This window comes from Trachymyrmex cornetzi, unplaced genomic scaffold, assembly GCF_001594075.2.
Source record: "Trachymyrmex cornetzi isolate Tcor2-1 unplaced genomic scaffold, Tcor1.1 scaffold81, whole genome shotgun sequence".
In the NCBI taxonomy this organism is placed as follows: domain Eukaryota; kingdom Metazoa; phylum Arthropoda; class Insecta; order Hymenoptera; family Formicidae; genus Trachymyrmex; species Trachymyrmex cornetzi.
In genome coordinates, this window is record NW_017300147.1 from 622342 (window position 1) to 635951 (window position 13610).

General features: G+C 32.6%; 1 protein-coding gene across 1 annotated transcript; it reads right to left on the reverse strand.

The window, feature by feature from the left end:
* Window positions 1-316: 316 nt before the first annotated feature.
* On the reverse strand, window positions 317-8758 carry AstA-R1 (allatostatin A receptor 1). Its single transcript, XM_018519045.1, has 6 exons — window positions 8331-8758; window positions 5452-5581; window positions 5104-5364; window positions 4767-5015; window positions 3760-3899; window positions 317-378 (listed from the first exon to the last, which is right to left on the reverse strand). Exons 1-4 carry the CDS (start codon window positions 8756-8758, stop codon window positions 4767-4769), a joined length of 1068 nt encoding a protein of 355 aa, XP_018374547.1. The 3' UTR covers window positions 317-378; window positions 3760-3899.
* Window positions 8759-13610: the final 4852 nt, after the last annotated feature.

The window sequence follows — 13610 nt, forward strand, 5'->3', positions numbered from 1 at the left end:
ACTTCCCACACTCGGCTTTCCTGCGAATCATCCGACTCAGATGATAGTTAGAAATCCGTTCAACGCTTGTGGTATTTGATACAAATAGTGCTGATTCTATAAGACCTTCCTGAACTTTTTCTCGTATCACGTCATAAATGTTATTTGATTTGATTCTAATTGTTCTATAAGGTTCTAGATATTTTGGTTTAAATGTAAATCCTGATCCGAGTTGCATTCGCTCCATAGCGACTAAATTTCCGACTCGATATTGATGGGCTTCTCGTCAAAGTTTATTAAAGTTTCTCCGATTTTCATATCTCGAACTTTTATGATCTGTGCTTGAGCCTCTTCTCGTATAATGTCTTTCTCCGATTTGAACTGCTTCATTGCATCGTCCTGCAAGAGTTCGAATATCTTATAATTTGTCTTGTTACGTATCGTACATTAGTTAAAAGCTCAAATAGAGTCTATTTAATATTTCCTTGGTAAATACGTAGAATTGATAACTCTTTGTACGAAGAGAAATGTTGATCGAACATTTCATTTCATTTTTGGGGCTACTTATACACAACTTGGGTAGAACATTTACTATAACAGCGTTGACTCTCTCTACTTGTCCATTCGTAAAGGATAGACCTGTCATAATGAACTTCAGCTCGAAACCAAAAGACAAGTCTCGCGTTAAGTGTAGCTAGCACGAGATCGCACTATATATCTTTATGCGAGTCGACAAATTGCGAGCATTCGGGATTATTACATCTCTCAATAAACGGCTGAATCGATCAACTTCTGAGTAGTCTCAATCGACAATTTAACTTTAAATTATATAATCTCTGGCGAAAAAATTTCGCTAAAATTATTCCACAATTTGGAACATTTTAACGAAATTGCTGAAGGTTTACTGTGAAAGTGAATGTTTCAACTAATCATAAAAATTCGTTGAAATTGAACTAAAATTTATCTGAAATTTTGTTGAAATTTCTCTGAAATTTTGTTGAAATTTTGCTAAAAATGTACCCTACTAACGGAGATATCGCAATGCGAAATCCGAAATATCAAAATTTCACATCAAGATATGTCATCATCATCATCATCATCATCATCATCGCCTTCGGAAACGCTGTCCGTTTCACATTTTGAATAGCAGATGGCACTCGCCTGTTGCGACACTACTTTCCTACGGTTTCACTAGCACTGTATCGATATACAATCGATAGCTAGATCTCTGTCATCCGTGGCATCGCTTCGAAAATTAGATTTTTTTAATCTACAAAACTTGCGCTTGATTATCCGCTCTGACTTTTATTTATCTTGTTATTTGTTTTAATTATTATTATTTATTGCTTACTTATTCAGTATGATCGCGATTTATAGGTTATCCCGCTGAATTTATCAGTACGCGATAGGACATGGTTAGGCATTAGCTGCGTTCGCTTTGTAAATGTTGTAAAATTCTTCAATAAGATTGATTCTTGCTAATATTCTTGAGGCTTCCACGGGTGCTTTCTGTATAAAGATTATGCGTTTCGCGGGTTTTCTCCGTGTCCAGGGTACCTATTATGGAAATAATCGGAATGGATTCCGATCGGAATTATTTCGTTTTCCCCAGAAAACACAATAGAAATCTAGGGAATAATTGAATAATTCCGATCGGAATCCATTCCGATTATTTCCATAATAGGTACCCAGATCCATTCTTGGAATGTCAACGTTGGCAGCCATTAACGTATTATATTCGCTGTGTTATTACATTTATTAAGTAATTTAGGTAGTAATACACGGATGGAAATAGGAAAATAGGCACGAATAAATGAAAATACGGGTAGGTAGAACGATAAGTATGAATATAGGTAGGGATAAACACAATAATTTTTAATTAAAAAATTAAATTGTTATAAATTAAATGACACTTGATAAATTTCGCGATTGGATAATTAAATTTTATTTTAAAAATAAATGATATTGATAAGTGGAAGATGATCGTTTTTAGGTGTAAAAAAGATGTTAAATTTGGATAAAAGGCTATTTTATTATTGATTTAAGTTATATTAAGGTAATATTCCAGATTAGGGGACTCCCTTCCAATGACCTTGACTTTGACATATATTGTCACTATATAGAACAAAACTTTTCTACTTTAAAACTATATTTTACGACTGTCCATGTGAAGCGACTTTCACCTCACCTTCCCCCCTGTTTAGGGGCGCATTAGAGGGGGGTCCCCTAATCTGGAGCATTACCATTATTAATGTAAAAATTATTATTATTACTAATACTGAAGACAAATATATGTGAAAAACGTAAAATACAAAAAATATGTAGAAAAGGTTATTTTTCGCCACCGCAATCTCAATACACAAATAAAGTCTGTGTTTATCACACATGAGCATGACGGATATTATTCCTTCATCATTTTTTTAAATCCTTACTTGAAGGACATAATTCACATCTTGCTTATTTTTGCAATTTAATGCAAAAATATAAATTATAAATTGTTTTAACGAAAATGACGAGTTGGTCACACTTGCTGACTTTTGACCTGGGAAAAAAAACGCTTTTTGCACGAATGGCTGCTAGACGCATACTAACACGGTCCGATTAAAAAGCTAAGCATCTCTCTCGACAGTTAAAGCTTCAAATTTCCAATAGATAACAGGTACGTTATAATATAGGAACACTACTTCTAAAGGAAGGTTTTTTTAAATCTATCGTCAAAGATAATGCTCGGGTTATTTTGACCTATGGTGATCATGAAAAGTTAAAATAAAAAAAATTCTAAACAAAAGTACAGCATACGTTTATACAATGGCTGATGTATGATCGTCACGAAAAAGAAGTTTCTTTGGTGAGACGGCTCATTAGAACGATAATGATTCATTGGAACGAAGATCGACGATTTTAGCATGTCAAAGATTTCGAGGTACACATAGTTTCGATAAAATAGCTCATCTGCTATAGAAAATTCATTTGGAATTTGACTTATTGTTAGATTCCAAGAAAATAGTTGCGACTATTAGTGACAATGCTAGTGATTTCGTTAAAGCTTTTTGTCAATTTGGAGTGAAACTCAATCATTTCAGTTGCGATACCGAAATTTCTAAAGATTAGTTAACAGATGATGACGATTATGAAGAAAATGACTACGAGGAAGAATTTAAACACATTCCAAAGTAAGAATTGATCGTATTATATATACGTATATTCTCAGGGATGACAGGTAACGTGCTACTTTTTCCAGTAAGTAACGCGTAATGGTGACAAGTTACTTTTCAAAGTGACTTTTTCAGCCTTAGCATAATTTTAGTGTTTAGAGTTATCGGTGCAGTTATAAAAAATTGCAACGGCATTATCAAATAATTATTATAAAATATTTTGGTTCACCAAAATATTTTATAATAATCATTTGATAATGCCGTTTACAAATTTAAAATTAATGATCCTAAAAATCAAGTTTTAAAGTATTATATATTGGCGAAATTTATTTACAAAGTGCATTTTACATAGAACAAAAATTTATTGAACTTTAAGCCGCAGTATTGAGTCAACCGTTCGAATTTTTTAATTTTTAGGTTTAAAATCATTAATCATTCAAAACAATTAGCGATTTAGAATAATATTAAGCATATTGTAAAGAAATCTAAGTGAAAGGAATATTTTTTGTTATTTTCAAGACATATATATATATATATTTTATAACATATATGTGTGCGTGTGCTTTAAAGGTTAAATGAAAATATTCCATTCCATTCTATATCAGCTCTCAGCACTTTTACTTACCATTAATGGCAATGTCTTGTGATACAGGATTGCGTTTGTTGCTGTATTCACCCGCTTACTCTTCATCATATTTCTCCCTCCTTTATCGATGTCCGCGATGTAGATGGAACAGATGAAAACGGCAACGAAGAGTAAACTGGCTGTAGGAATGTTACTGTGTTAATGGCAATATATTACGCTGAGTTCAGAGATCGAGGGAGAGAGAGACAGGAACGCGCGCGGAGAGCATTGAAGAATTTTTAGGAAAAAAAGAGGAAAATTTTGTTATATGCTCGCATAGTCGTGCCAAGCTGTGCTGCATCCATAGCTGGTAAGTAAATTAAGTAACGTCGTTAAGTATGCCGGCACGATTACGTTCATCATTTACCAAAGAAGTTTATTATATATTCGGAAAAGAAAAAGACGGAGATGGCGACGCCATTGCATTTAAGGATTTAAATCTAAATTCTTAACTGAAATCTTAATTTTTACTATCAATTAATTCTCGAAATCTATTTTCTATTGATGATATTGGTCTGTCGAATATTGGTATAATATGAACTGTTGCATTAAATCCTTTTTCTTTATTACTCGTTTAAACCGTTGGATTTTTATATTAATTTTTAACTCTCTAAACGTAGAAAGTAAACATAAGGTAACATTGAAAGGCAAGGAATATTTTCTAAATAAGGAAATTGCTTATTAAGATAATAGGAAAGCGTTTTTAAACTTTCTCCTTTGAATAGCAGGGTGATATCGTTTTAAACGATAAAGTTTAAGGTAAAAGAAAATATCGAAATCCGATGCGCAAGAAGCAATCGCAATATTTGCGACAGCTGTGGTTTATGATTGATACCAAGCAATTAGTATCCAAAAAGAACAGATTGACATATTCTGTAAAAGTTTACATTATCAATGAGGATCCATACAGCATAGAAGCTTGCAGCAACATTGTAACAACTTTTCCAATATTACCGCAATATTGCTGGAATAATTTGAACTGTATTGGTAAGGTTGTTAATTTTCACCTAAAGAATATCACCAGCACTAGCAGCTCTCGTGGTCCTCGTTGCTGGTCCCATTTGATTGTCCAAGTTTGCCGTTGGCCTACAATAGATAATCTTTCTGAAGGCTTTTCGGAAGTGATCGCTCAAGAAGGCGTACAGGAAGGGATTAATACAGCTGTTGGTGTAGGCTAGGATATGACTGACTATCTGCACCATTATCGTCGCCGTAGTAAGCGGATACATGTCCAGGGACTTAAGCACCAGTATCATCTGCAACGTGATGTTGCGGATGTGATATTGTGGATAAGGTATATAACAAACAAGAAAAAAATCGTCTGTTCTGAACAGGTCTCTTTACTTGTATAGGGCACCAGCAAAAGGCGAAGACGACAACGACGATGACGACGAGTCTGGTGACCCGTCTTCTTCCGCGTCGGTTCTCGGCACTGGTGCGCACACCTCGCCACAACCTGGCCAACATGAACATGTAGAAAACGCATATCAACACCAGGGGCATCACGTAGCTTGATAGGAAGAAGGGCACCTGGTAGGAAGTCCAGTCATACTGATCCAGAATTCGGCAGGCTGTCAAATTTTGTTCTTGGAAAATGTAGTGAATCTATAAATACACGATGCATTATAGAACAACATTTGAATTTGTAACGTTGAAACGTTGCGGTTGGGATACAGTTCACGGCATGTTTACCTCGCCATGGATTACGAAGGCAGGGATGGACAACGTTAAAATCATTACCCACAGAATACAAATCGCGTGTATGGCATGAGTCTCCGTTCTCCACGACATAGAGGCGATTGGATGCACGACTGCTAGATATCTGCAAGCAATTCCCTATCTTAACGCGACTTATTTCCGATAGAGTATTATGATTAGCTTGAATAGTTAACAACGGAAGTTAAACTTTTATTTTAGCAAAGTTTTTTAAAAGACGCACAAAATAAAAAATGTCTTCTCTCACTCCGTTTTTTTAAATCTAGCACAAAGTTATATTCAGAATCAGTTTGCAAGTTAACTTAAATGTGGCACTTAACCTTCGATGTTCTATTTTTAAACTATATTTAAGTTAATCCATGCTCCGAGTACTAGCATTTAAATATCAATTAACTTAAAAGTAATTCCTGCTTCTTCCTTCGTATTCGCCTTGAGAGAAAAAGTTAAGAAAAAATTAAAAAGTTAAGGGGTTAAAGGCGTCTTTTACACATAGTTTTGTGTTGTTCTGACTTAAAATAGGATGCAGAAAATTGATCAAGAAAGGTCGATTAACTGCTTGCACGTGAATTTTTAACTTCAGCATCGACGAGCAAGACATTAATAAAATTGTAACTTATATGGGAAATATAGCTATGGGTTTAATAGAATTTCAAAGTATTTTTTAATGAAATACTTTTCTTTTATTCGTTCCCGTTTGAATAATGTATCGTTAATACCGAATTAATTATGAATCTGGTATCATTATTCAACGTGCATTTTACATTGTTCATCAATGGAGAGTTTCTAAAGATTGCCGAATGATTGCGAAATGTCAGCATGCGGCGAAATAGGACCGTCCAGAGCGGGTGTTTTCTTTTACTGCGTGCGCTTGTCCGTTGCCAATAGGTCTGGTCTTTTTAGCTAAAGTTCTTGCACAGTTAATCTTTTCTCCTTTTCTCTTCACGTTGGAGATAAAAAAAGAAAAGGTGAACTGTGCAAGAAGTGCAGCTAAAGAACAGGCCTGATGCCACTTGTATTGAACAACTTCCCGCGCCTAGCAACGCTATGGTATGTGTACAAGGCCGAACGGAATACGCGATCTTTATAATAATTAATGTTTCATTAACTATTGAGAAAATGGATGTTTTATTCAGTTTAGTCCGTTCTCTCTCTCTCTCTCTCTCTCTCTCTCTCTCTCTCTCTCTCTCTGCACACGAGTGCTTTGTTAATAATTAGAATACACCTTAAATGCAAAATACCCGTTAATTATTGACAAATCATTCGTTTGCAAGTAGAGCTGATTAAACTGTCGAAAAATCTTGTATTATTTTAATATTTTCATAATAGTCGACGAGAAGTTCATTATTAAATATCGGCAAATGAGCGCGTATCTGTCTGGATTATCATCAGATGCAAGCTCACGGGATTATTCTTGTCAAGCGGCAAAGACCACATACGAACGGTGCGCGTGAAATGCTGGAAGATGGACCCTTTGATTGTGAGTTGATTGTAGGGTTGGGAAGTAACTAATTACTTGTAACTAATGAGGAGAGATCCAGGTATGTAACTCTAGGATTTTGGAAAATTTGATGTTAAGAAAGAGTTTAACGTTGTAAAATGTAATACGTAACGTTTAAGAGCCAATAGGTCAAAGAATCAAAGTTATAAAATTATAAAGTTTGAAATGGCTGCAGGCGTGATGGATATCATAGTAAACGCTGGTCGTTATCATGTGTTCGAAACAAACTAAGTGATATCTTTTTTTATTCTTTTGATCCTTCTTTTCCTCTTTCTGATCTTTTTAAAGGATTTTTCCTTATTTTTTATTTCTATTTTTTATGACGAAGGTTTATAGCTAATTCTTATGAAAATAAATATTTTTGAAACATTAATTTTATTAGTGGTGAGGTATCATCTCATTGTATAATTTAACCATTGAATTTAACAAGCGACGTGAGCGACATAGTCATTTCTTCCCCATTTGGAGCTTGAGAAATAAATAAAAGAATTATTTTTTTATTCATTTCATAAAGAACCTTCAATTTTCGAATTTTCAATTTTCTTTATCTTAGAAATTATATATATTGCACAAAAAATAGAAATATTTACAAATAACTTTTTTACTCAATTTCTCAAAACCTTTTTGTTATAATTAAAGTGCTATAATAGATCTACACGGTTATTGGTGCGTAATGTCAATTTATTAAAATGACATATTCATCATTGATTAAATTACAATTTAATACTCAAACGTTTTCCAAAATTTTGTTCCTTTTCCGTGCAATTGTTAATATTACAAGTTTTTAAGCGAAGAACTCACTAATAAAGTTATTTAAGATTATCTGGTCAGAATATAAAACAATTATTATAGTTATATGTCGATAAAATTATAGGCAATCTTATTAGTCGATCTATTAATTCTTCCTTTCATCATAATGATAAAGATATCAATATGAGTCCCAAAGATCGATCGTAAACAGTAGTTAATTGGTAAACCGACCATCGTGCACATCCCTTAATAAATTGATATTGCTCACCATTAACCACGTAGGATTTATTATGGCGTTCTAATTATTTCTTTATTAGATTGATTCTTTGAGCCGACACTTACACATTCTTATTATTAATTTTTTGTCATAATATCTTGAATTGCGAATTCAAATTTTAGAACATCCGGTGTACTCATTCTTATTGATAGTCATTGTCTGCACACAAATGTACCTAGGTGCCTCATCTGAATTTTACTTGCGATTAGTATTAATAAGGTACATTATTTACAATAAAGTTTAATTTTGGAAGTATGTTAGCTCTATCTTATATATAGAGTTTATGTATAGAGCTAAATACCGCAAAAAAAATGATCTTGACATACTAACCTGTCGAGACTCATCAGTATCAGGGTATAAACGCTAGCGTAAGCCGTGACAATAATCATATACTGAACAATCTTGCACCAGACGTTGCCAAACGGCCAGTATGGTAGCACGAAGTCGGTAGCCGTGAACGGTATACAAAACATAACGAATAACAGATCAGCTACGGCGAGGTTGATGATTAGGATGTTCGTGGTCGACCTCATTCCAGGATTCGCCGCCACCACCACGACCACCAGCAAATTCCCGACCAGACCGAGAATTCCAATTATCCCGAAGAATAATGGTACTACCACCACTAGAATTCTATGCACGAATTCGTATTCAAATCCATGGTAATAGTTTCTGCAGGTCTCTACATCGCCTTCGAATGAAGTAAACTGCGTACTGCAGTTAAGCGCATCGCTCGTGTTTGCCACTTCCAGGTTCATGTTCTAATCGAAGTTGATCTGCGACCTGTGATTAAATTAACATGTGCGATCTCTTTGTAATTGCGTCACGATAAACTTGTTAAGACGAGTTGGATCGAAATAGGAACTCTGCGTAGCATATAGGTACATTATAGCGATAATAAAATGGATTGAAAATAGAAGCGAGAATCTCCTTTCTTCCAGCAAAGTTTATTCTAGCTACTAAACGATGCACTAGCAAATCGTCAATTGTAAAAACATTTACTAGCAACAGTGTTTATAATTGACGATTCACTGATGCATCGATTTTTTTTTTACGGCTTCATTTCGAATCTTTCTTCAAATTTTGACAAATTTCAAGGATTAACAAATTCCGGAATGATAAATTTTAGATGCCAGCTGTACTCTTTATATGAGACACGTTAACATAATATTTTATTTATTGAGTATTGTTTTTTTTTATTCAAATTATTAAAAAATTCAAATAAAATAATAATTTTACAATAATAATTATGGTACTAATTAAATAAGAAAATTCCTATATTCGATTGAAGTGAATCTTAGTGCTTAAATATTTCTGTGAGAATTTATATACATCTGATTCTGATGTAAACTGCGCCGAAATCTTTTTTCTCGATCTTGAAACGCATTTATGAACGAAACAAAAGTAGTAATATCACTTATTAAATTGACAAGCAATTTAATTTTTTTTTTATAATAAACATCTTTATGAGAATATTAATAATAATATGTTGATGAGAATCTAAATCTGCGAATAATTTTATTGCAAAAAATATTGCCTCAGCAGGGTTTAAACCTGGAACTCTCAACTTTCTGGGACGGACATCATACTAATTCGACCATCGAGGCTTCAGCAATATTTGTCGTAATAACCAATATCTAGTAAGCAAACGTCATATTTCATGAAGACGCGTAATAAACGATATATTACGAATATGAATAAGAATTTGAACCTTGGATCATTAACATATTAATATTCTTATAAAGACGCTTATTTGCATTAAAAAATTATTAAATTGTTTGTCAATTTAATATTACTACTGTGGTTATGCTAACAATACATTTTAAGATCGAAAAAGATTTCAGCACTCAGTTTACAGAATCAGATATGTACCTACATAACAATTTACACAGAAATATTTAAGCACTAAAGATCTGCTTTGACTCCGAGTTTTCTTATTTAATTAGATTTATTCTTATCGATTCGTATAATTGTTATTATATTGTAAATCATAATATTAATTTTATTTATTGGTTCAACTGCATATAAGAACATAAAAGATATCTGCACTATACAATTGAAATCGTAAACTTTGCAACATTCGTTTACCGCCGCATAGAGTTAAACTTGCGGACTGATGTTCGTGCAAATCACATCGTTCACTTCGTCTGGAAACGTGATAATAAATTTCTTTCAGTAAATCGTTCGCTCGAATAGATTGATTATTATAAACACGACTAATAAAGATAGAATAACGCAAAAGCGTTGAATAATGTTAACATAGCTTTCTAAAAGAGCTTTTAAAATAGTTTGTATAATTATATCGTGATTTTAGTTCAACATGTTAGAACATACTTTAAAAAATATAAGAACACATTTAACAAGGATCAGCAGATTAAAAAATTAAGAAACAATGAATCAAACAGAAAGTTTGTGCTAATAAAATTATTTCTCATAAAATTAAATTAATAATCTCAAAAGTTTTGTTTTTACATTAAGCCATCTTCATTGAAAGCAAAATTGATACAGTATAGTAAAGAACACTGTAAATTATGTAAAAAATTCTATGATTAATTATCCTTGCTTGAAAATCAAACTTACAGTAATATAAAATCAAAATTTGGGAATGCTGCAATTAATAATTGTCGATTGTAGGTCGAATAGACGCACTAACACAATTAACGGGTGATGTGAAGTACAATGGTGTAAAGTTAGTGAAAATTTTAATAATTCTTGTCGATCAAATGTACAAAAATGTACGAAATGCTACTATAGAGTGTTATCCGTAAAGAGAAAGTTAATTTCACGTTGTAAATTGCACTTTAGATAAAGTTGATAGAATAGATGATAGAGTCACAGAAAGCATCCGCGTATCACCGCGCACCGCGTTGAACTGCCGTTAGTTCTGGGGGTGGTTTTGTACAGCGAATTTCCGATGGTCGACAGTGTGGCGCGGCTATAGGAATGGAAGGGGCGTGAACGACGACGACGGAGGAAATACGAAGTGCCATCTGTTTTGCACGTCAATGTTACGAAATAATGATTATCTACAAAAGAATATAACGCAAAATAAAAAGATATTTATTCAAACAACCGATTTTAGCTTTTGGAAAACCAGAATGGACTAGTTGAGAAACAATTATATCAGGAATTATTTTGTTTCTAAATAAAAATAAATTTTCTCTTTCTTAAAATTTTTAATTTTTTATTACTAATTTAATTTATTATTTTTTTTTCTATAGTTCTTATTAGGCATTTATTTTCCATTTATGTTGATTAATTTGCTCTCTTCATCGTATATTAGATATGTTAATATATGAATATTGTATTAGCTTAGAGAAGAAGGTGGTATTATAGCACCCCAGTTACATTTTACACAATAACTTCATCAATAATCAATATTTAATTTTAAAACTTGACAATTACATTCATTAAAATATTATTGAATCGACTCTGGACTCAAAGTTACGAAATGTTTATTACATAGGATACTATTAATAAAAATGTGACGACATTGCATAATGACTCGAAGAACAATATGGGTGGTAATATGGCCTTCCATAAAAATAGCCTTAAAATATTAATTTTGTTTAGAAAACAGAATTTGGTTACAAAATTAATAAAAAAGTAAAATATTTTGTAAATGTATGCAAATGAATGTAATATACATTCACATAACTTTTGCTATAAGCTGCTCAGTACTAAAAATTTCAGTACTAAAAATTTCAGTACTAAAAATAGTACACGTAATATAAATTATAATTACCAATAGAGCTACAATCGATTATTAAATAATTAGTTTGATATGAAAACCTCAAAAAAGAGGTCGTGAGTAATCAATACCCATAGAGGAACACATTAGCAAAATGTCATGCTACTGTTTAAATTTGCATAACTCAAAATATATACAGTCAAATAAAATGTTAAATAGCAAATAGCACATTCAAAAATGCATATATTCATGCGATAATACGATCAAGTTTAAGAAAAATGAGGAAGTAGGTGTAATCAAATGTTAAAATGTACCTCAGAAACGTATCGAAATACTTAAAAGTAAAAATGCGTTATAGTAAGTGCTGGCTATAGTGAGTATTTGTAAATTAGCGTGGTGATATAACGGCGAACTTCTGAAATAATTCCATAAGTAATTATTAGGACTCGCTATATGTATAATAGCGGAGATATTAAGGGAGGCCACAATATGTATACACTGGCCATATAATACCACCTTCTTCTCTATACATTTTTATGCTTTTTTTAAATTTATTAAATATTATTTTAAAGTTTCCCATATTATTTTGTAATTAGACTGATTAAATACTTTTTTAATTATAATGGAATCAATAACACCCAAATATACATTGTTAAATTTATAGAATCTGAGGCATAATGAAACCACAAAGTGTAATGGAGTATAATCGACAACTTTTTACAGAGATAATATCACGTAATGCAATTAATTATTCTTCAAAAATATTCTTATTGAAGAATAATCAATCTTCCTATTCCAACCCAAATAATGGCGACTTTCATTCTCATTGTCAAAAATTATTACTTCTCGAAAAAAAGTATAATACCAAATTAAAAATTTAAACCCAAATGCTCTCTTATCTAAGCCTGCCGTCACTTAGGGGAAACGTTGCATCGCTCATGGCTGCAGCTGAAAAAAAAAGAAGAAGAGGATGAGGAGGGGTTCGTTCAGTTGTTCGCCGCGTGGAGAGTACCGTTCGGTATCGATCGAGCCGATCGTCCCGGACGGTATTCGCTCATGCTGCGAATAGCGGCATTGTATAAGTACATACAGTGGGTGCATTCAGTGCTACAACAGTTCATTGAGCGCTCAGTGAGCTCTTGCATCTGACTGGCATATTCCGTTAGAACTAAAAATATAGACCAAACAGATACAAGAGCTCACTGAACGCTCAGTGAGCAGTCGTAGTACTGAATGCAACCAGTATGGACACTGAACGTTGGCATGTAGTGGGTATCAGGCCACATGACTCGCCGCCACGTTGTGGATTGGATTAGCGCTTATAAATTTGAGTTTTTTTTTTTATAAAGCTACAGAATGATTTAAAAAAAAAAGACAATTGGGTCATATCATGAAAATTGTTTATAGCGAGTATATTTTTTTTTTTAAATCAGAATTATATAATAATATAATGTTAACGAATTTTCATTATATAAAGATAATATTCACATTAATAATAATAATAATATTAAACAACAGTAAGTAAAATAATAATTGATGAAATATTATATGAAAATTGTAATTGAATAATTGTGTATGAAAAAATAATATATTGCATAAAAATTTTAATTAAATGTGAAGTTGAATTTAATAATATACGTACACAAATGCATACTTTATTACGAGAATACTTTATCGTATACAAATATAACAGTCTACACAATATAGCGTCTCTGAAAAAATTTGATTTAATTTTTTTTTTTTCGTAAAACTTAATTACGCTACTTAATGTACCCTAAGAAAAGTGGATGTTGCTAGGTAGTTTACATCCACATTGTCAGAGTGCAGTAGTGCGCGGCAGCATTTTGCGGTTACAGGGGTTAGGGTTCTCGACTTGCAAGGAATTTTTCGAAAAATTTTTTATTGCATATTCGTGAAGG

Bases quoted from the DNA above. Each gene is read 5' to 3' on its own strand.
- AstA-R1 (XM_018519045.1), bottom strand. From the start codon at position 8,758: ATGAACCTGGAAGTGGCAAACACGAGCGATGCGCTTAACTGCAGTACG. The intron at 5,582-8,330 runs GTTAGTATGTCA...AATTGCTTGCAG, and splicing joins ATACTGATGAGTCTCGACAG to ATATCTAGCAGTCGTGCATC. The intron at 5,016-5,103 runs GTAAAGAGACCT...ATCACGTTGCAG, and splicing joins TTTGCTGGTGCCCTATACAA to ATGATACTGGTGCTTAAGTC.